Below are 24116 nucleotides of genomic sequence, written 5' to 3' on the forward strand. Positions count from 1 at the left end.
CATTCTGCTATAGAACATTCCCAAAAAAAAAATATTTTAAAAATCAAAATTTTTTTACATTTTTGGCTAATTTGTTTTCTGCTACATATTTTTGGTAGAGAAAAAAAATATGGAATAAGCGTATTTTGATTGGTTTGCGCAAAAGTTATCGCGTCTACTAACTACAGGAAAGATTTGTCATTTTTATTATTTGTTTTTTTTTTTTTTTTACTAGTAATGGCAGCGATCTGCGATTTGTAACGGGACTGCGACATAGCGGCAGACAGATCGAAACCCCTAACTGACATTTTTGACACTTTTGGGGGTACCAGTGACATTACTACAGTAATCAGTGCTAAAAATATGCACCATTACTGTAATAATGACACTGGCAGGGAAGGGGTTATCGGTGTGAGTGATCAAGGGGTTAATTGTGAGCCTAGGGGAGTGATTCTAACTGGGGGGGGGGCATGGCTTGTGAAATGATCACAGAGACATGTGTTCCTACATAGAAGGATCACAGGTGCTCTGTGATCATCCCAGGGAGAAGAACGGTCAGTTGTGTTTACAACAGCTGACCGTTCTTCTCTCTCAGCAGGGAGCGATCGCTGGTGTCAGGTGGCAATCGGAGCCACCGGCCCCGTGCATCGGAGTCCCCACTGCCGAGTGGGGGCGGGAGCGCACCGGTGGCGGCGCACCCTCCCCCTCTAGCTGCAGGCATGCGACCGACAGTTTTTTGTCAGTTCGCACAGGAGGGTCGGTCTGCCGTAGTATATATGCCGTGGACGGTCCGGAACCGGTTAAATGAATAGCTATGATCAGCATCTGACAAGCCACTGATTATAACAATTAATTCAAAAAGCATTTCTAAAAACTTCAATAAACTTTATTTAAAAAAAAAAAAAAAAAAAAAGCATTTCTTCAGATCATCCGGTGCTCATTGATCAATGCTGAGCTAGTAAACATGAATGGACTTTCATATTTACTATCCCTTCTTTTTGAATGAACAGGTAGAACTCTGTTCAAAGCACTTCCTGCTCAGTGTTGCGGAGTGCAGCTATGGCTGCAATAGGGAAAAAGATTGAGGACGCTGTGTCCTCCATCTCTTTTTTTTCTTACAAAAATGTCCACAGTACAGTTGACAAAACTCCTTTCCTCATTACTGTTTTCTGATTGGCTGTCTCTCAGCTACTTGCCGGCTCTCCATTGTCTTCTAGCTGCAGTGTTCTTCAGAAAACACAGAAGAGATGTTCTGCCAAATGCACCAGAAAAAACAGTCATAGTAATAAAAGTGGTCCTTTGCTTGATTATATCCAACCCTTGGAGCACTATTCCTCCCGTTGATACGAGATACTATTCTGCCAACTGACTTTAACCACTTGCCGACCAGCCGTCGCAGTTTTACTGCGGCAGGCTGGGTCAGCTGCGCGAAACGTCATAGCCCTCTCTGAAATGATCACAGAGCGCCTGTGATCCCTCCATATAGGAACACAGGTCTCTGTGGTCATTTCACAAGCCCCTCCCCCATACAGTTAGAAAACACCCACTGCATATATACTGCGGTAGGCTGGCTCGGCTGCACGAATGGACATATCGCGAGAGTGGTGCTGGGGGCGAGCGGGGACTCCGATCCACAGGACCGGCGGCTGCAATTGCTTCAGGGCACCCGCGATCGCTCCCCTCTGAGAGAGAAGGATGGTCTGCTGTTGTAAACACAGCTGACCGCCAGAGGATGGGGACTTGAGTCACATGACTTGACTTAAGTCAGACTTAAGTCACCAGTTTGAGGACTTGAGACTTGCTTGACTAAAATGAATAAAAGACTCGACTTGACTTTGACTTGGTATTCATGACTTGAGACTTGACTTTGACTTGAGACATATGACTTGAAATGACTTTACTTTTTTAAGTTATTAAATATTTGCATTTTCTCAAGATGTGTTAAAGAAAAATGAATGTGCCTGTTATGTTTCTGACACCACAGTCACTTAAAACACCTCAGTGTGTTCTGATTTTTAGGACACTGGCTGTTTAACAATGGAAATACTTAAAGTGGAGTTCCAGCCTCAAACGAAAATTTGACATCCGTTTGCTCTAAGTAACCTGAAAAAGAAATGGATAATCGCTGGATTTTTGCTTTACTTACCTTGTTCTTGAAGAAAATATACTTACCTTTCTTCCACTTCCTCCCTCTGCGGCCGCAGCCCGCGCCGTCACTTCCTGGTTGCATTGACTCCTGTGAGATGAACGTCATCGCTCCCAGGAGTCAATGCGCCTGCACTGGCCCCACTCATCACTTCCGGTGCAGGCGCGTCATTCCCTGCAAAACAACATCTGGGCATGCCCAGAAGCTGTGCAGGGATGACGAGGAGGGCCGGTGCAGGGCATTCTGGGACTCTGACGTCACAGAAGAGGACACCGACTTTTGGCTTCAGCTGCCCACACCTGAGATGGCAGCGCTGGACAAGACATTTTCAAGGTAAGTATTTCTTCTAAAAGCTAAGTGAACCCGGGGACAGATCAGAGGCTATCATTGCTGAAATGCACTAGCCCTGACTGTCCCGGGGGTATTTTTATCTTAAAAAAATTTTTGGAGGCCGGAACTCCGCTTTAACATGTTTTTAGTGACTGTGGTGTTGATGACCGGATGAAGGATTTTGAGCTGTTTGGGCATTCAAAGTGTTTCTTTAATATGCCAAGAAAAAAGCACTAAGCAGTTTTGTGCAAATAAAACAAAAACCTTTCCTGACCACTGACTTTTAACTGATTTAAAGGTGAAAATTGGGGTAGATCAGTATTTTGTCTTGATTTGTGACTTGACTAAAATAAACGACTTGACTTGCTTGACTTCTAGCAGGGACTCGACTTGACTTGCTTGCTTTTCAGCACAGTAACTTGGGACTTGCTTGAGACTTGAAGGTTAAGACTTGAGACTTGCTTGTGACTTGCACATGTGTGACTTATGCCCCATACACACGTGCAGATTATCTGCAGACTTACCAAAACCATATAATATGAGGTCAAACCTAAACACTTTCAATTTGTATGCAATCCGGCAGGCCCTTGCACTACATAGAAAAGGTAAGTCTGCAGACAAAAGTCTGCAGATAATCTGCACGTGTGTACGGGGCATTACTCCCATGTCTGCTGACCGCTCTTCTCTCTGAAATGATCACAGGGCCCCTGTGATCCTTCTATATAGGAACACAAGTCGCTGTGGTCATTTCACAAGCCACGCCCCCCCCGCCCACAGTTAGTAATCACTCCCCCTAGGCTCACACTTAACCCTTTGGTCACCCCTAGGTTAACCCCTTCTCTGCCAGTGTCATTATTACAGTAACATTGCATATTTTTAGCACTGATTACTGTAGTAATGTCACTGGTCCCCCCCCCAAAAGTGTCAAAAATGTCAGTTAGGGCAGTGATCCTCAACTCCGGTCCTCGGGGCCCACTAACAGGCCAGGTTTGCAAGATACCATATTTATCGGCGTATAACACGCACTTTTTCCTCCTAAAAATGGAGGAAAAAGTAGCTGTGTGTGTTATACAGGGAGTGCAGAATTATTAGGCAAATGAGTATTTTTGAGGATTCATTTTATTATTGAACAACAACCATGTTCTCAATGAACCCAAAAAACTCATTAATATCAAAGCTGACTATTTTTGGAAGTAGTTTTTAGTTTGTTTTTAGTTTTAGCTATTTTAGGGGGATATCTGTGTGTGCAGGTGACTATTACTGTGCATAATTATTAGGCAACTTAACAAAAATCAAAGATACAGTATACCCATTTCAATTATTTATTTTTACCAGTGAAACCAATATAACATCTCAACATCCACAAATATACATTTCTGACATTCAAAAACAAAAGAAAAACAAATCAGTGACCAATATAGCCACCTTTCTTTGCAAGGACACTCAAAAGCCTGCCATCCATGGATTCTGTCAGTGTTTTGATCTGTTCACCATCAACATTGCGTGCAGCAGCAACCACAGCCTCCCAGACACTGTTCAGAGAGGTGTACTGTTTTCCCTCCTTGTAAATCTCACATTTGATGATGGACCACAGGTTCTCAATGGGGTTCAGATCAGGTGAACAAGGAGGCCATGTCATTAGCTTTTCTGCTTTTATACCCTTTCTTGCCAGCCACGCTGTGGAGTACTTGGACGCGTGTGATGGAGCATTGTCCTGCATGAAAATCATGTTTTTCTTGAAGGATGCAGACTTCTTCCTGTACCACTGCTTGAAGAAGGTGTCTTCCAGAAACTGGCAGTAGGACTGGGAGTTGAGCTTGACTCCATCCTCAACCCGAAAAGGCCCCACAAGCTCATCTTTGATGATACCAGCCCAAACCAGTACTCCACCTCCACCTTGCTGGCGTCTGAGTCGGACTGGAGCTCTCTGCCCTTTACCAATCCAGCCACGGGCCCATCCATCTGGCCCATCAAGACTCACTCTCATTTCATCAGTCCATAAAACCTTTGAAAAATCAGTCTTGAGATATTTCTTGGCCCAGTCTTGACGTTTCAGCTTGTGTGTCTTGTTCAGTGGTGGTCGTCTTTCAGCCTTTCTTACCTTGGCCATGTCTCTGAGTATTGCACACCTTGTGCTTTTGGGCACTCCAGTGATGTTGCAGCTCTGAAATATGGCCAAACTGGTGGCAAGTGGCATCTTGGCAGCTGCACGCTTGACTTTTCTCAGTTCATGGGCTGTTATTTTGCGCCTTGGTTTTTCCACACGCTTCTTGCGACCCTGTTGACTATTTTGAATTAAATGCTTGATTGTTCGATGATCACGCTTCAGAAGCTTTGCAATTTTAAGAGTGCTGCATCCCTCTGCAAGATATCTCACTATTTTTGACTTTTCTGAGCCTGTCAAGTCCTTCTTTTGACCCATTTTGCCCAAGGAAAGGAAGTTGCCTAATAATTATGCACACCTGATAAAGGGTGTTGATGTCATTAGACCACACCCCTTCTCATTACAGAGATGCACATCACCTAATATGCTTAATTGGTAGTAGGCTTTCGAGCCTATACAGCTTGGAGTAAGACAACATGCATAAAGAGGATGATGTGGTTAAAATACTCATTTGCCTAATAATTCTGCACTCCCTGTACGCCGATATAAAAAAAAAAAAATGTCGTAACTAAATTACATCACAGGTGATCTCATTTGCTGCTCAGTGATTGCAGTATTCTAGTCTGCATCTCCCAAAGATAATACTTAAAATCTGGCCTGTTAGTGGGCCCCCGAGGACCAGGGTTGAGGACCACTGAGTTAGGGGTCTGATCTGTCCGTTGCAATGTCGCAGTACCGCTAAAAATCGCAGATCGCCGCCATTACTAGTAAAAATAAATATATAAAAATTACAAAAATTTTTCCCGTAGTTTGTAGATGTGATAACTTTTGCGCAAACCAATCAAAATAGGCTTATTGCGATTGTTTTTTTGTTTTTTTTTTACCAAAAATATGTAGCAGGATACATATTTTTATTTTTTATTTTTGGTAGTGTTATATAGCAGAAAGTGAAAAATATAGTTATTTTTTCAGAATTGTTGCTTTTTTTTTTTTTTGTTTATAGCGCAAATAATAAAAATTGCAGAGGTGATCAAATACCACCAAAAGAAATCTCTATTTGTGGGAAAAAAAGGACATCAATTTTATTTAGGTTCAGCGTCGCACGATCGTACACTTTTCCGTTAAAGTAACGCATTGCCGAATCGCAATATATGGCCTGGTCGTTAGGGGGGCAAATCCTTCCGGTCCAGAACTGGTTAACTATGGGGCACCATTTCTCCCACTGACACCAACAATGGGGCACTATTCCTTCCAATAATACCAACGATGGGGCACTGTACCCCCCCCCCTTTCCTTATACCAAATGTGGCAATGTTTACTCCCGCCAATGCCAGGAAACTTTCCACCCCCCACTGGTCACAGTCTGGCCCCCCCAAAGTCTGAAGGAAAATAAACTGGCCCTTGGTTTAGAAAGTATGGAGATCCCTGATCCAGGTGATTGATTTTGAACTCAGAGGTTGGACTTGTCTGCTTTTATATTGATTGTTATATGAGAGATCAGACTTGTCGGTAAATTCTATTTTCATCATCCGCTTTCTCTTTATTGTAATATGTGGCAATCTGATAAAAATAAAATACAAGGGGGACGTGGCATTATGCCCACATCTGCCAGTAGATGTGTTTATGGTGCGGTCAGGTTCTTTGAAGGCAGCGTGCTGTGATCTAAATTTAGTACATTTGTCTAATGAAAGACTAAAATATGCCCATGTAAGAATTGTTTCAAACGGCCTTGAATTAGAAGTTGAGAATATTATTATACTGGATTTATATAACCGTTTATTTAACAGTTTGCTCGGCGCTTTACAAAATCAAGGCAGACATTACAGTTACAATACAAGTTGGTACAAGAAGAATCCGGGCCCACATTAAAAAACTGGCCCTACTATGTATGAATGTGAGTTAGGGACCTTAGATTGTAAGCTCCTTGAGGGCAGGGACTGATGTGAATGTACAATGTATATGTAAAGCGCTGCGTAAATTGACAGCGCTATGAAAGTACCTGAAATTAAAAAGAAATTAACCAGTTCTGGACCGGAAGGATTTGCCCCCTTAATGACCAGGCCATATTTTGAGATTCGTCACTGCGTTACTTTAACGGACAATTGCGCGGTCATGCGACGCTGTACCCAAATAAAATTGATGTCTTTTTTTCCCCACAAACAGAGCTTCCTTTTGGTGGTATTTGATCACCTGTGCGATTTTTATTTTTTGCGCTATAAACAATAAAAAAGCGACAATTCTAGAAAAAAAAAATATATATATATATTTAACATTCTCAAATAAAAAAAAAAAAATCAAATTTTTTTAACATTTTAGGCCAATTTGTTTTCTGCTACATATTTTTGTTAAAAAAATCGCAAAAAGCGTATTTTGATTGGTTTGCGCAAAAGTTATCGTGTCTACTAACTACGGGAAATATTTGTCATTTTTATTGTTTTTTTTTTTTTTACTAGTAATGGCGGCAATCTGCGATTTTTTTTTTTTTGCAGGACTGCGACATTGTGGCAGACGGTTTGAACCCCTAACTGACATTTTTGACACTTTTGGGGGTACCAGTGACATTACTACAGTAATCAGTGCTAAAAATATGCACTGTTACTGTACTAATGACACTGGCAGGGAAGGGGTTATTAACACTGTGGGTGATTAAGGGGTTAAATGTGTACCTAGGGGGCGTGTTTCTAACTGTGGGGGGGGGCGTGGCTTGTGAAATGATCACAGAGACATGTGATCCTATATAGAAGGATCACAGGAGCTCTGTGATCATTCCAGGGAGAAGAACAGTCAGCTGTGTTCTTCTCTCAGTGGGGAGCGATCACGGTCATCAGGTGGCAATCGGAGCCGCCTGACCCGTGCATCGGGGTGGGAGTGTGCTGGCGGCGGTGCATGCTCGCCCCCTAGGTGCAGGCGCGTGACCGACGTATACCTACGGCGGTTCGCGCAGGAGTGGCTGCCTGCCGCAGTATAACTGCCGCGGGCGGTCGTTAAGTGGTTAATAGGATCTTATTAGCCTTAAAGTATTACTTAACCCACAACAGTAAAATCAGTCTGTATATGCAGTAAAGCATGCTTGTTATACTCACTGTGGAACCTAAGAGGTTAACCCTTCGCATTGTGTAAAAAGGCCGTTTGTCTTCTCTGATCCTCCCCTTCTTCCACAGCCCCCAATCCATCTCCTGATAGAACAGCACCTTGGTGGTGCTCTGCATATGCTCAGTTTAGTGTGTATTGCTAGAGATTTTTTTTTTTTTCTTGGGAGAGTGCATGTGATCAGCACAGGGCCAATCAGCACTGTGCAGACAGAGGGGAAGGGGTCCTGCAGCCCCATAGGACAGTCAAAGGAGAATGAAAACTCCTCCTACAAGCTTTAACCAGACACTGATAGAAGTCACAAGACTGCTATATACTTCTGATGAGAAAAGGTATTTAGCAGTTTATATTTACCGCGCAATTGTCCGTTAAAGTCACACAGTGCCGAATCGCAAAATAGGGCCTGGTCTTTGAGCAGCCAAATCCTCCGGGGCTTAAGTGGGTAAATGAACTTGACTAACAAATTAAAGCTGAACTCCTGAAAACACTTTCCTCTTTTGTTCATTGATGCCTCCTGATCTTCTTAACCATTGGGTTATACTGCCCCCTACAGGAGTAGGACAGTAGGCATAAAAAATTCTGGTTACGCCTATGGGCAGTCTCAGGGGGTTATACTCCCTCTCTCTGCTATAGGTACTCAGTTTTTTTTCTGCCTAGTCAGCAGTAAGGACCTAGTTCCTTGCTGGAATCCCTGGTCCTGGCAATTTTTTCATTTTTAGATAGATTTTGTCTCCTGTTTTTTTCCTGTGAGATCTACAATCAACTGCCTGACTGGGCAACAGGGTGGATAATCTACATCCAGTGGTCACCCTAATCTGGCCAGCGAGCACACACAGACCTCAGCTCTGTGCTAGGCCAGCCTCGACATAGCCCCACCGGACGGGGGCTGGCCTGTGAGCCAAACGACCCTCGAGGTAGCATACGACTCATATGGTCTTAGGCCGAGTCGCAGCATTTCTGCTGGCCGACAGTCCCCCCCCCCCCCCAATTTCGGTGGTTAGGGCTTCTGTCTGGAGCGGTGCCCTCCTGGTTCCTGGTATGGTGAGTAGCCACCCCCCCTCTCCCCCTGGTGGGTTTTGGGGTGGACGTGGGCCCCTCCATGGGACGGTCGGACCCCCGGGTTCCCCTCCTTCCCATCAGGCACCCCCCTCATCTGTCCCCCTATCCTATCCACCCCACCCCCTCCACTTATGCTGGGACTGTGTGGGTGGTCTGGTCCACCTCCTGGGGTGTGGCCAGGGCACTATGCTGGCAATAGGGGTGGGGGGGGTTACGCTGCCGACGATCGACTGTGAGCGGGAGCTGTACCTCGTGGGGGCTCCTGCCTGGGCCCCCTGCCTGTTCCTGTCCTTGAGGCCTAGGGATTCCTCCTGGGAGCCTTGTGGTGCCGCACGGGCCGCTGTTTTCTTGTAGCTTTGTGCTGCAATGCACGGCTGCCATGTTTGTGAAGTCTGGCAGCCATTTTGAGGGGGTTTACCATAGAAAACAGTAGCGGCAATGTTTGTGGAGCCTTCTGGGCGGCGTTTTCGGTGGCGGGAGCCCCTCCTCATCCCCTGGTGCTGACTCCAGGATCCTTTCATTTCCTGATTGCCGCTCGTGCAGTGCAGATTCTCCTGGTGGCTACGATGCCTGGTTTCTGTGGGGTGGTGAGTCTGGTGGGGTCCTCTCCCTCTCTGCTGAGGATCAATTGGTGCTTTGTGACCGGCAACTGGGTGGGCTGCCAGAGCGGTGGGGGTTGTCCCTTAGCAGTGTTTTACACTTTTTGTGGGGTACCCCTGGTGACTCATGGAGTCTTTGGATCTCCCCACCTGATCCCCTCTCTGAGGCTGCAGGGCGCTCCGGGTCCCATCCATCAATGCACTGATGGCGGTCCTGGAGTCCTTTGTGTCCCAGGTGGAGGTGGCTTTTGGACGACGGCCTGGCAAAAAGCGCCCCCCGCCTTCCCCTGCCTCATCTATTTCATCAGATCCTGAATCTGATTTTGCCGCCGCGGACCTGGACCTCTTTGAGGGTGTATTGTTTTTTCAGATGAGCTCCAGTTGTTTTGGTTGAGCTCCTGTTTACCTGGTTAGCTATAGTTAGCCTTTGGATTTTATTTTCGCTGTTCCCACCCCTAATGTTTAACAATGCTTTGGGACGTCCCATTGGTTATGGAAGATCAGGAGCTGTGTCCACCAATGAATGAAAGAGAAAATGGGATTTTTGACGTAGCGTAAAATTCATTTCTCTGATGTTCATTGATGGACACAGCACCCACCTCTCTGTGGAGTTGTAATTCTTCTGAAACTGCATGTAACAAACCTGAGTGCCTATAGCAGAGAGAGGGAGTATATCCCCTGGGACTGCCCATAGGCGTAGCCAGACTTTTTTTCTGTCTAGTGTCCTACTCCTGTAGGGGGCAATATAACCCAATGGTTAAGAAGATCAGGAGCTGTGACCGTCAATGAACATCAGAGAAATGGATTTTACGGTAAACCAAAATCCTATTTTTAAGCTGTTAAAGCATCAAAAGGTTTTACATAAATGAAAAAAAAAAATCTGATCATTGTGAGCACCGCTGTCAATGGTGAAAGGTTTGTCTCAATCCGCTAATTCCGTGGTCTCCAAACTGTGGCCTGGGGGCCAGATGGGGCCCGTTGCTTGCCTATATCCGGCTTGATTCTTTTCATTGTTACAAGGCATTATTCTTTTCTACTGGCACTAATGATGAAGCACCATTCTTTCCACCACCACCAACAGTGTTGCATAATTGCTCTCACTGACAATAGTAGGGCCCCATTTCTTTCACTGACACCAACGATAGGCAATGCTTCCTTCCACTGAAATAAATGTTGGAACCCTATTCCTCACACTGACATCAAAGATGGAGCACTATTTCTCCCCCAAACACCACCAATGGGGCTCTATTCCTTCCACTAACCCCAACGATAGAGCAGTATTTCTTCCACTGACACCGACAATGTGAGAATATTACTCCCACTAATACCAATGATGAGGCACTATTCCTCCTCCTACTTACCAAAATTGTTATATAATTTTTTTTTTATTCTGGCCACCAAGTCCAAGGTATTTTCTACTCCCAGTGGTCATAGTGGGCCACTGGCCCTCCGAAAGCCTTAATGACCGTAAACTGGCCCGGGTTTAACCACTTAAGCCCCGGAAGATTTTACCCCCTTCCTGACCAGGGCCTATTTTGCGATTCGGCACTGCGTGACTTTAACGGACAATTGCGATGCTGTACCCAAATGAAATTGACGTCCCTTTTTTTCCAACAAACAGAGCTTTCTTTTGCTGGTATTTGATCGCCTGTGCGATTTTTTGATCATGCGCTATAAACAAAAAAAAGAGTGAAAATTTTGCAAAAATAACAATATTTTTCACATTTTTATATATGAAATTACCCCCCAAAAAAATTAAAAAATCTAAATTTTTTAACATTTTAGGCCAATTTGTTTTGTGCTACATATGTTTGGTAAAAAAAAAAATCACAAAAAGCGTATTTTGATTGGTTTGCTCAAAAGTTATTGAGTTTACTAACTAAGGGAAAGATTTATGTCATTTTTATTGTTTTTTTTTTTTTAACGAATAATGGCGGAGATCTGCGATTTTTTTTTTTTTTTTTTTTTGCGGGACTGCGACATTGCGGCAGACAGATCGGACCCTTGACTGACATTTTTGACACTTTTGGGGGTACCAGTGACATTACTACAGTAATCAGTGCTATACATATGCACTGTTACTGTAAAAATTACACTGGCAGGGAAGGGGTTAACTTTATTGGAGAGGGAGGGGTTAAGTGTGTCCCTAGGGGCGTGTTTCTAACTGTGATTGGATGTGGCTGTGTGTGTAACAGCAGAGATCAACAGTCCTACATAGCAGGACCGTTAGATCAGTGCTTTTACACAGGGAAGAATGACAGGCGGCTTGTTCACATTAGCCGCCTGCCTTTCTCCCTCTCCACCCGACTATCGCGAGTGACCGGCGGACATCGGGGCAGGAGCGCGCCTCTGGCGGCGCGCGCTCGCCCCCTATTGGCTCCCAGGCTAGTGACGTACTGGTACGTCACTTTGCCTGGGAGGGGCTGACTGCCGCTGTATATAGTCGGGCGGTGGTCGGCAAGTGGTTAAAAGGTTTGGAGACCCCCTGCTCTAACTGCCACTTTTGCTGGACAGCTTGATCTGGTGAAGGAATTAGAACAAAATAACAGACTTACTGGCAGAATTACCAGGTGAAAATCAAAGGGGAAAAAAAAAAACCAAATGCAACCATCACAACTAAAGATTGATAAGCTTCAATATAATAAATTTTTGTTTTTTTTGGTTTAAAACCACTTTAAGCAGTTATACTGTGCCAGCTAGCAGATGCTTCGTTACTTATTTTCCCCTTCTGTTTAGGTTCTCCTGTTCCATGACCAGAATTATGGAATTCATTATGAATATACCATTCCAGTGAACCAGACTGGAGAGCAGAGGCTGGAGGTGGAGAAGCAGCCAGAACCGATCTACATGTGGACACACAGCAGCTGGGAGGGCTGCAGCGTACAGTGCGGAGGAGGTAAGGTCATTCTGGATGCAATTCATTTTATTTTTTAGATTTTAGCCCAACAAATTCAAAACTGAACAGGTTCTTGTATTGGGCGAAGCCTCAAATTAGCTTAATTCTGATCACTGCATGACTGTATCTGGCACTTTATGCTGGGATGGACATGCAAGTGTTAATCAGATATGTACATGGCGATTTCCTGAACAGAGCCCAACTGAAATAGCTTGGAAGCATCATTTTTAGTCCTTTTCTATTATTTATTAAAATATTTATATTATTGCACATTTATTTTCTCCATCAACGTATCTCCCATAATTATTACCTTTTGTATTTCTTGACCCTCCCTCTTAGATTGTAAACTCGAATGAGCAGGACCCTCTGATTCCTCCTGTATTAAACTGTTCTGTAACTGTACTGTCTACCCTCATGTTGTAGAGTGCTGCGCAAACTATATATATATATATATATATATATATATATATATATATATATATATATATATATGTTATATACAGTGCTCAACATAAATTAGTTCACCCCAACAGATTTGTCAGAAAACCTTTACTTTCCTTTCAGAATCAACATTTTTTATGGGAGACTATGCTACAAAATGCTTCTACAAATGTGGGCCATTGATTGCAACCAAGATTTGTTAATTTGGACACACAAAAAAGTATTTTTCTGAACAAATGAATTCAAGACCATGTTGCAAAAATGAATACACCCCAATAAAATTCTTAGGGTCCTTTCACACAGGCTTTCCGCCCAGCGGACTCTATTTTGCTCAGTGGGGAACAGTCCGCCGATCCCCACTGAACAGGCGGATGACAGGTCCGTCTCCGCTCACTGTGCTGAGACGAACCTGTTAGAGCCCCCCACTCTCTTCTATGGGAGATTGGATGAAAACGGACCGCCTGTCTGTTTTCATCCAAACCAATCCTCCAGACGGATGGAAAATAGGGTTACCACCTGTCTGGATTTCACGGACAGGATCGGATCAGACCACTGACTTCCGCTGCTCTATAGAGGTGCATGGAGGGTCCGATCAGGTCCGCCTGAAAAACTGACAGGGATCGGATCGGAAAGCCAGTGTGAAAGGGACCTTAGGAGCAAAGCTAAATTTTAGACAACAAAATCCTAATTAACTGCTTGCAGACCGCCCCACGCAGATATACTGCGGCAGAGTGGCTCGGCTGCGCATAATCATGTAGATTAGATCTACGTGATTATGTGCACGCAGTCTCGGCTCAATTTTCTTTGTTGGTCATTCAGTGTTCCCTTGATTGGTCTAGCACTATCCAGTGTTCCCTTGATTGGTCCAGCACCATCCAGTGTTCCCCTAATTGGTCCAGCACCATCCAGTGTTCCCCTAATTGGTCCAGCACCATCCAGTGTTCCCTTAATTGGTCCAGCACCATCCAGTGTTCCCTTAATTGGTCCAGCACCATCAAGTGTTCCCTTAATTGGTCTAGCACCTTCAAGTGTTCCCTTGATTGATCTAGCACCCTCCAGTGTTTCTTTGATTGGTCTAGCACCCTCCAGTGTTTCCTTGATTGGTCTAGCACCATCCAGTGTTTCCTTGATTGGTCTAGCACCCTCCGGTGTTTCCTTGATTGGTCTAGCATCACCCAGTGTTTCCTTGATTGGTCTAGCACCATCCAGTGTTTCCTTGAATGGTCTAGCACCATCCAGTGAAACCGTAAATGGTCTAGCACCATCCAGTGTAACTTTGATAGGTCTAGCACCATCCAGTGTAACTTTGATAGGTCTAGCACCATCCAGTGTTCCCTTGATTGATCCAGAACCATCCAGTGTTCCCTTGATTGGTCCAGCACCATCCAGTGTTCCCTTGATTGATCTAGCACCATCAAGTGTTTCCTTGATTGGTCTAGCACCATCCAGTGTTCCCTTGATTGATCCAGCACCATCAAGTGTTCCCTTAATTGGTCTAGCACCATCCAGTGTTCCCTTGATTGGTCTAGCACCATCCAGTGTTCCCTTGATTGGTCTAGCACCATCCAGTGTTCCCTTGATTGGTCTAGCACCATCCAGTGTTCCCTTGATTGGTCTAGCACCATCCAGTGTTCCCTTGATTGGTCTAGCACCATCCATTGTTCCCTTGATTGGTCTACCACATGCAGTGTTCCTTTGTTTGGTCTAGCACATGCAGTGTTCCTTTGTTTGGACCAGCACCATCCAACGTTCCTTTGATTGGTCTAGCATCATCTATTTTTCCTCTGATTGGTCTAGCTCCACAAACCAATCAGGTCCATGTTACATAGTTATGCCTCATCCATACAGACGTATGTATGCCCACACCAATGTGAAAAGCTGTTTATGCTTGTATGGAATGTACAGGTTCCGTGCATCCGCAGGCAGGCAATCCTATTCATGTCTATTTGGATGCAGCTGCTGCATGGACAGAGCCACTGGTACCAATCTGACAACCATGCCATTGCAAAATAAAAAATAAAACATTTATTCATGCACATTTTAAACTCCCCTCACCCTTTGCAACCCAGAAAATAAAAGAGAATAGACTTTGTCCTTTGCCACCCTACAACAAGAGCATTGCTGTCAATGCTTCTCTGCCAAATGAGATACAGTGCTGAAGTCATGCAATATGTGGATGAGTTTGGTAGCCTCCAAGACACGTGTGGGTAATGAGGACCGTCTTGCTCTGTGCACCAGATGCTTGTCTCATGTGTTCCAGAATAAAAGTGCTTACAATGTAACAGATGCAAAGTGCAATCGATACAAGAAGACACAGTGCTTTCACAATCCCAGTACAGTGTGCTCATTAGAACACTTCCTATGAAATCCGAATTATCTGGGAAAGTTCTTCATAAACGCATTCATACAGATTTTACGATCGGCCATAAAATCCCCTGGTGACTTATTTCTGAAGAAATTACGGGCGAAGCCAAGCACATTGCATGAAATGTCATGTTCTTTGGTTCTCTTTGTTGCGTTCGGCTTGTAGGGGGTATGCTATAAAAGTGGAGGAAAATACACTGAGTTCTGTTTAATTGTACGCAAATTCAATTTTTGAACTGTTTATAAACTGATTTTTTTACAGTGCCGGTTTAACCACTTCAGCCCCGTAACCCCCTGACCAGGCCCTATTTTGCGATTCGGCACTGGGTTATTTTAACGGACAATTGCGCGGTCGTGCGACGCTGTACCCAAATAAAATTGATGTCCTTTTTTTCCCACAAATAGAGCTTTCTTTTGGTGGTATTTGATCACCTCTGCGATTTTTATTTTTTGCGCTATAAACAAAAAAAGAGCAACAATTTTGAAAAAAAAATATTTTTCACACTCTGCTATATGACATTCTCCAAAAAAAAAAAATGGAAAAATCTAAATTTTTTAACACTTTAGTCCCATTTGTTTTCTGCTACATATTTTTGTTAAAAAAAATCGCAATAAGCGTATTTCGATTGGTTTGCGCAAAAGTTATCGCGTCTACTAAATACGGGAAAGATTTATGTCATTTTTATTTTTTTATTTTTTATTTTTATTACTAGTAATGGCGGCGATCTGCGATTTTTTTGCGGGACAGCGACATTCTGGCAGAATCGGACCCCAAACTGACATTTTTGACACTTTTGGGGGGACCAGTGACATTACTACAGTAATCAGTGCTAAAAATATGCACTGTTACTGTAATGATGACTCTGGCAGGGAAGGGGTTAACATTATGGGTGATCAAGGGGTTAAATGTGAGCCTAGGGGAGTGATTCTAACTGTGGGGGGACGTGGCTTCTGAAATGACCATAGAGACATGTGATCCTATATAGAAGCAGCGCTGTCTTTAACATAGGGCAAAAGGGGCAGCTGCCCCGGGCCCAGTCATTGTTTTAGGGCCCAAAGCAGCTCCCCCTTGAGCCCACACTGGCCACAAATAGTTGATTAGTGGATTTCGGAAGGCCCAAAAATTTTTTTGCCCAGGGTCCAATCAATATTAACCACTTGCCGACTGCCTAACGCCGATCTACGTCGGCAGTCAGCCCCTCACAGGCAAAGTGACGTAGGGATACGTCACTAGCTTGTGAGGGTCTAGGGAGCGAGCGCGCGCCGCCGGAGGCGCGCTCCTGCTCCCGCGTGGTCACGGACCCCCCCGCGTGTGTGACCAGTGGACCCGATGTCCGCCGGTCACTCGGCGATCAGCGGGGGAGAGGGAGAATGTCAGGCAGCTTGTGTAAACAAGCCACCTGTCATTCTCCTCGCTGTAAAGACACTGATCACACGGATCTAGTATGTAGATCCGTTGATCAGTGTCCTTACAGCTCAAGCCACAGCCAATCACAGTAGAAAGCACGCCCCTAGGGATACACACAGCCCCTCCCTCCCAAATAAAGTTAACCCCTTCACTACCAGTGTATTTTTACAGTAACAGTGCATATATATATAGCACTGATTACTGTAGTAATGTCACTGGTAACCCCAAAAGTGTCACAAATGTCAGTCAAGGGTCCGATCTGTCCGCCCCAATGTCGCAGTACCGCAAAAAAATCGCAGATCGCCGCCATTACGCGTTAAAAAAAAAACAACAAAAATGACAAAAATCTTTCCCTTTGTTAGTAAACGCGATAACTTTTGCGCAAACCAATCAAAATACGCCTTTTGCGATTTTTTTTTTACCAAACATAGGTAGCATAAAACAAATTGGCCGAAAATGTTAAAAAATTTTGATTTTTACATTTTTTTGGGGGAAATTTCATATAAAAAAATGTGAAAAATATTGCTACGCTCTTTTTTTGTTTATAGCACGTGATCAAAAAATCGCACGGGTGATCAAATACCACCAAAAGAAAGCTCTGTTTGTGGGAAAAAAAGGACGCCAAATTTGTTTAGGTACAGCGTCGCACGACCGCGCAATTGTCCGTTAAAGTCACGCAGTGCCGAATCGCAAAATACCCCCTGGTCGGAATGGGGGTAAAATCTTCCGGGGCTTAAGTGGTTAAAGACGTCCCTGTATAGAAGGATCACATGGGCTCTATGACCATTCCACGGACAACAGCTGACCGTTCTTCTCTCTCAGCGGGGAACGATCGCGGGTGTCAGGCGGCAATCGGAGCCACCTGCCCCATGCATCAGCTTCCCCCGCTGACGAGTGGGGGGCGGGAGCGCGGCGGCGCGCGCTTGCCCCCTAGACACGTGTACGACAGTGACGTACAGCTACGGCGATTTGCCTGGGAGCGGCTGCCTGCCGCCGTATAACTGCGGCGGGCGGTCGGCAACCAGTTAAAGAATAACTAAAGACAAATTATCTTTTTTTTTTTTTTCTTTAGTTTCGAATAGAGTAGAAAATGATTAGAGCCCCTGTCAGTTTTTATTGCTGTCTGTCTCCCCCAATAGGGAGATTCATCCTCTTTTTGTCCTGGTGGCTGTTCTAGCTGATAGTAAAAGAAAATACAGAATTTTTAGTTGTCACCAGAACAGGAATAGAGGGGAAATCTTCTAATGGTGAGAAACCGGGATTTCCAGAGGGCAAAAATAAAAAAAACGTTATAATTCTCTCTTACTCTATTCAAAATCAAAAAAGTGTGCCTTGTTCTACTTTAAACCTGGTTGGCTGGTATCAGCCAATTTTTTATTTTTTTTATTTTTTGGAAATGTTTGTGGATTAACTCACTTTGGCTTTTTTTTTTTTTTATCAGGTGAACGGAAGACTATTGTGTCCTGTACAAAGCTGGTAAACAAGACTATGCTAATTGTGAATGAGAGCTTGTGCCTTCATGTGCCGCGGCCTGCCCCACAGGTGCGGAACTGCAACACACATCTGTGCCAGTCCAGGTGGGTCATGGCTTTGACAACTACAGCCTGTTTACTATGTTCTTCTGTTCTGCAACCCCTAAAGTGACTGCGGTTCTGAAACTGGGTGCCGGCTTGTCAGCATGTTCATATTGAGGAAGGGATAGTCACCATCTATATGGTGGTCAGGCTTTTCCTAAAGACAATTCTTTCTAGAAACATGTATGTCTGGATCAGCTGAACATACATCGATCGGCATTGTACAACGGCTGTACTGAAATTAATGGAAAGGTGGGCATATCTTCTTTTTTTATTAACCACTTCTGGACCGCCCCATAGCAGATATACAGTGCATCCGGAAAGTTCTCACAGCGCTTCGCTTTTTTCACATTTTGTTACGTTACATCCTTATTCCAAAATGGATTAAATTCATTATTTTTCTGAAAATTCTACAAACAATACCCCATAATATCACAGATCAGCTGCGGAGCTGATCTGTGTCTTTCTGTTTGCATACGTTTTTTACCTTTTGCTGCTGTAGGTCTGCTGGCACCTGTGGTTCCACAAGCCTGTGCTCTGCTCTTGCTGCACTGACTTAACTGCTTGCCGACCTCCGCACGACTATTTACTGCAGCGGTCAGCCCCTCACAGGCAAAGCGAAGTAGGGCTATGTCGCTAGCCTGTGAGGGTCTAAGGAGCGAGCGCGCGCCCCCGGAGGCGCACTCACCGCGCGGTCATGGACCTCCCCCCTCCCCCACGTGTGCACCCTCGATCGTCCGTTACACCGGGAGAAAGGCAGGCGGCTAATGTAAACAAAGCCGCCTGTCATTCTCCCCTGTGTAAGAATAGTGATCATACGGTTCTACTATGTAGGACCGTTGATCACTGTTCTTACACATCAAGCCACAGCCAATCACAGTTAGAATCACCCCCCTAGGGACCCCCCCCCCCGCGCGTGTGCCTGGCGGACCCGATGTCCGCCGGGCACCCGCGATCGTCCGTTACACCGGGAGAAAGGCAGGCGGCTAATGTAAACAAAGCCGCCTGTCATTCTCCCCTGTGTAAGAATAGTGATCATACGGTTCTACTATGTAGGACCGTTGATCACTGTTCTTACACATCAAGCCACAGCCAATCACAGTTAGAATCACCCCCCTAGGGACCCCCCCCCCCGCGCGTGTGCCTGGCGGACCCGATGTCCGCCGGGCACCAGCGATCGTCCGTTACACCGGGAGAAAGGCAGGCGGCTAATGTAAACAAAGCCGCCTGTCATTCTTCCCTGTGTAAGAATGGAGATCATACGGTTCTACTATGTAGGACCGTTGATCACTGTTCTTACACATCAAGCCACAGCCAATCACAGTTAGAATCACGCCCCTAGGGACACACTTAACCCCTCCCTCTCAAAAAAAAAAGTTAACCCCTTCACTGCCAGTGTCATTTTTACAGTAACAGTGCATATGTATAGCACTGATTACTGTAGTAATATCACTGGTAACCCCAAAAGTGTCAAAAATGTCAGTCAAGGGTCCGATCTGTCCGCCGCAATGTCACAGTCCCGCAAAAAAAAAAAATCGCAGATCGCCGCCATTACTCGTTAAAAAAAAAAAAAAAAAAAAACAAAAATGACAAAAATCTTTCCCTAAGTTTCCCTTACTTTTGCGCAAACCAATCAAAATACGCTTTTTTTTTTTTTTTTTTACCAATCATATGTAGCATAAAACAAATTGGCCTAAAATGTTAAAAATTTTTGATTTTCAAATTTTTTTGGGGGGGAATTTCATATAAAAAAAATGTGAAAAATATTGTTATTTTTGCAAAATAGTTTATAGTGCATGATCAAAAAGTCGCACAGGTGATCAAATACCACCAAAAGAAAGCTCTGTTTGTGGAAAAAAAAGGACGTCAAATTCGTTTGGGTACAGCGTCACACGACCGCGCAATTGTCCGTTAAAGTCACGCAGTGCCGAAATCGCAAAATAAGCCCTGGTCAGGAACGGGGTAAAATCTTCCGGGGCTTAAGTGGTTAAGCCCCATACACGATCAGATTATGGAACGATCTGTCGTCTGTCTTTTGTGGCATGCTAGTCTGATGTGGAAAGTGAAGAGGTTATTTTCATATGAATTTTCCCGTACGACAGAATTCTACTTCAGAAGTGATGTCATGTGTTGGATTGCTTTGTATGTGTTCTTTCCTCTCTGAGCATGCCTAGTCTTGCTCTTAAGATTTTTTTCCATCGAAATCTATACTAATGAGACGAAAATCGGACGTTGTATTATGGACGACAAAAATGTTATAGCCTGCACACCAGGATTTTGCCAGCCGAAAAGTCGGAGTTGGCTGTCGAAAGCACCATACTAACAATCCGAAAATCAGCAGATCAGTCGTTGGACGAATTTTCCCTACAGATTTTCTTAACGTGTGTACGGGCCTTTAGCAGCTATGGGTGTCGCCTGCTTCACCTGATGGTTTAAAGTGGAGTTCTGGCCTATTTTGCAACTTTAGTGATTCCTGGAGTGCTCGCTATGCTGATCAACAATTGGGCATTTTCAATTTTTTTCGGGGGTCCCTTACCTTATTTTCAGGGCATTTTTGATTGTACTTCCTCCTTCTCCCCCCTATGTGGCCGCGGCCACCGACATCACTTTCGCCTTTGCATTGCATCCTGGGACCTGTTTGTCATCCCTGCCAGGAGGCTGGAATCAGGAAGAACTCCCAGAACACTCCCTGGAATCAGGAAGAAGGACACAGCAGATTACACTGCGGCTTCAGATGCCCACATCCAAGATGGCCGTGCCCAGACAGCGCTTTTTGGAAGATTTTGACTAAAATCCAATACCGTACACCTTGTAAGTATGAGAATAGCGGTTCTGTAAAGTGCGATGGATTAGTATTATAGGGGTATTTTTAGTTAAAAAGGGTATTTGAGGCCAGAACTCCGCTTTAATATACCTTCTTTCCTTCCTGCTACTTCCTGTCCAGCCTCCCATGTGTCTCCCTATTTAAATCCCACTCAGACCAGTTTCTGGTTGCTTGAGCAACACTTGTACCCAAGCTCCTTCCGTGTTATTATTCCTACCTGACTTCTCGTGGATTGATCTCTTGTGTACCGACTCAGCTAGTTCTCCTGATTACGTTTGTCTGCTGCCTGCCCTGACCTTGGCTCGTTATCCGGCTCTCCTTTTGCTCCATCCATCCATCCCTGTCTGCACTGTCTCTTTGGGAACTCTCCTCACGAGCAGGGTGAACCTGGGGGTCGTGACCTGGGGTCCAAACTCCCGTGAGGGGGTCCCTGGCAGAACACCAGCTGGCCCTTAGATTCCACGCCCTGGGAGATCCCGTGTCACCTGCTCGCCTATGGGCTCACATTCATAGAATCATGACACATAATGACAACGCTAAAGAAGTTTGTTTAAAGTCTTTGCAAATTTATTAAAAACTTGCAAATTTATTAAAAACAAAAAAAATCCCATGTACAGAAGTATCACAGCCTTTGCCATGACACTCAAAATTGACCTCAGGTGCATCCTGTTTTCACTGATCATCCTTGATATGTTTCTTGAACTTGATTGGAGTCCACCTGTGGTAAATTCAGTTGATTGGACATGATTTGGAAAGGCACACACCTGTCTATATAAGGTCCCACAGTTAACAGTGCATGTCAGAGTACCAACCAAGCCATGAAGTACATGAAATCGTCTGTAGACCTCCGAGACAGGATTGTATGGAGGCACAGATCTAGGTAAGGGTACAGAAATATTTCTGCAGCATTCAAGGTCCCAATAAGCACATTGGCCCCCATCATTTGTAAATGGAAGAAGTTTGGAACCACCAGGACTCTTTCTAGAGCGGGCCGTCTGGCCAAACTTAACGATCAAGGGAGAAGGGCCTTAGTCAGGGAGATGACCAAGAACCCGATGGTCCCTGTGACAGAGCTCCAGCGTTTTTCTGTGGCGAGAGGAGAAACTACCAGAAGAACAACCATCTCACCAGCACTTCACCAATCAGGTCTGTATGGTAAAGTGGCCAGACGGAAGCCACTCCTCAGTAAAAGGCAAATGACAGCCCGTCTGGAGTTTGCTAAAAGGCACCTGAAGGACTCTCAGACCATAAGAAACAAAATTCTCTGGTCTGATGAAACAAAGATTGAACTCTTTGGCCTAAATGGCAAGCGTCATGTTTGAAGGAAACCAGGCACCGCTCATCACCTGACCAATACCATCTCTACAGTGACGCATGGTGGTGGCAGCATCATGCTGTAAGGATGTTTTTCAGCGGCGAGAACTGGGAGACTAGTCAGGATCAAGGAAAAGATGAATGCAGCAATGTACAGAGACATCCTTAATAAAAAGTCTGCTCCAGAGCGCTCTATACCTCAGACCGGGCTGAAGGTTCATCTTCCAACAGGACAACGACCCTAAGCACACAGCCAAGATAACAAAGGAGTGGCTATGGGACATCTCTGTGAATGTCCTTAAAGCGGAGTTCCACCCAAAAGTGGAACTTCCGCTTTAGGGAGTCCTGACCCCCTGACATGCCACATTTGGCATGTCATTTTTTTGGGGGGGGAGCGGGTACCTAGTTTTGACAGGTACCCGCTCCCACTTCCGCTCGGAGCGCCGCGGCGCCCTGAGCGGAAGTTCTCCTCTCCCCCTCCCTCCCTGCAATCTTCTGGGACATGTCAAAGGTCCCAGAAGATTGCCGGCCAATCACGGCGCGCAGCGCAACTCGCGCATGCGCAGTGGGTACCCGGCTGTGAAGCCGCAAACTATCACAGCCGGGTGCCCACAGCCGGGTGCCCACAGCAGTGATGCCGGCGCCGAGGGAAAGGATCGAGGCTTCGGGCGGCCGCATCGCTGGACCGTTGGACAGGTGAGTGAATGGCTGGAACTCCGCTTTAAGTGGCCCAGCCAGAAACCAGACTTGAACCCAATTGAACATCTCTGGAGAGATCTGAAAATGGCTGTGCAGCGACGCTCCCCATCCAACCTGATGGAGCTTGAGAAGTCCTGCAAAGAAAAACGGGAGAAATTGCCCAAAAATAGATGTGCCAAGCTTGTAGCATCATACTCAAAAAGACTTCAGGCTGTAATTGGTGCCAAAGGTGCTTCAACAAAGTATTGAGCAAAGGCTGTGAATACTTATGTACATGGGATTTATTTATTTATTTATTTTTTTCTGTTTTTAATAAATTTGCAAAGATGTTAAACAAATGTTGTCATAATGGGGTATTGTTTGTAGAATTTTAAGGAAAATAATGAATTTCATCCATTTTGGAATAAGACTGAAACATAGCAAAATGCGGAAAAAATTAAAGGCCACCCTGTACTGCTACAGGGTGGCCCTTCTGTCCAGAATCACTTATATATACTTAATTCTGCACTTTTGCCTAGGAGAGATTACTCACAGCAGAAGCCAATCTGTGGGTGCCAGGCACTGGATGCCTACCAGCACCCGCCAATCGTCTGGCAGAGGCACAGAATGGAGCTCTGCCTATGTATACAAGGCAAAGCTCCATTCTGACAGGGGGGGAAAGTCATAGATTTTGTGTCCCTGCAAAGCAGGGGATAAAATCCATCACTTCCCCTAGTAAACGTAGCACATTCATGACACAAAAACACTGGCTAGGCACACAGTTAACCCTTTCATTGCCCTAGATGTTTAACCTCTTTCCAGCCAGTGTCGTCAGTACAGTGACAGTGTATATTTTTAGCACTGATCACTGTATTAGTGTCACTTGTTCCCACAAAGTGTCCGTGTCCAATAGTCCCACTATTTAGATTTATATAGATTTAGTGTCCCTGCAAAGCAGGGGATAAAATCCATCACTTTCCCTAGTAAACGTAGCACATTCATGACACAAAAACACTGGCTAGGCACACAGTTAACCCTTTCATTGCCCTAGATGTTTAACCTCTTTCCAGCCAGTGTCGTCAGTACAGTGACAGTGTATATTTTTAGCACTGATCACTGTATTAGTGTCACTTGTTCCCACAAAGTGTCCGTGTCCAATAGTCCCACTAGAAGTCGCTAACTGCCACCATTACTAGTATAGAAAAAAATATATAATTCCATAACTATTTACCATATAATGGTCATGTAAACCAATCAATATACACTTATTGGGATTTTTTTCCCCCCAAAAATATGTAGCAGAATACAGA

The 24116-nt window shown here is 44.8% G+C and overlaps 1 protein-coding gene across 1 annotated transcript in view; it reads left to right on the forward strand.

Moving 5' to 3' along the window:
* The window catches only part of ADAMTS17 (ADAM metallopeptidase with thrombospondin type 1 motif 17), a 540263-nt gene that overhangs the window by 447713 nt on the left and 68434 nt on the right, over nucleotides 1–24116 (forward strand). Inside the window, exons 18-19 of the mRNA XM_082253049.1 lie at nucleotides 12044–12203; nucleotides 17858–17993. Of these exons, the coding sequence (XP_082109175.1) occupies nucleotides 12044–12203; nucleotides 17858–17993 (296 nt within the window). The remainder of the gene's footprint in view (nucleotides 1–12043; nucleotides 12204–17857; nucleotides 17994–24116) is intronic.

This window comes from Pelophylax lessonae, assembly GCF_965119305.1.
Source record: "Pelophylax lessonae genome assembly, chromosome: 4".
Taxonomy (NCBI): Eukaryota; Metazoa; Chordata; class Amphibia; order Anura; family Ranidae; genus Pelophylax; species Pelophylax lessonae.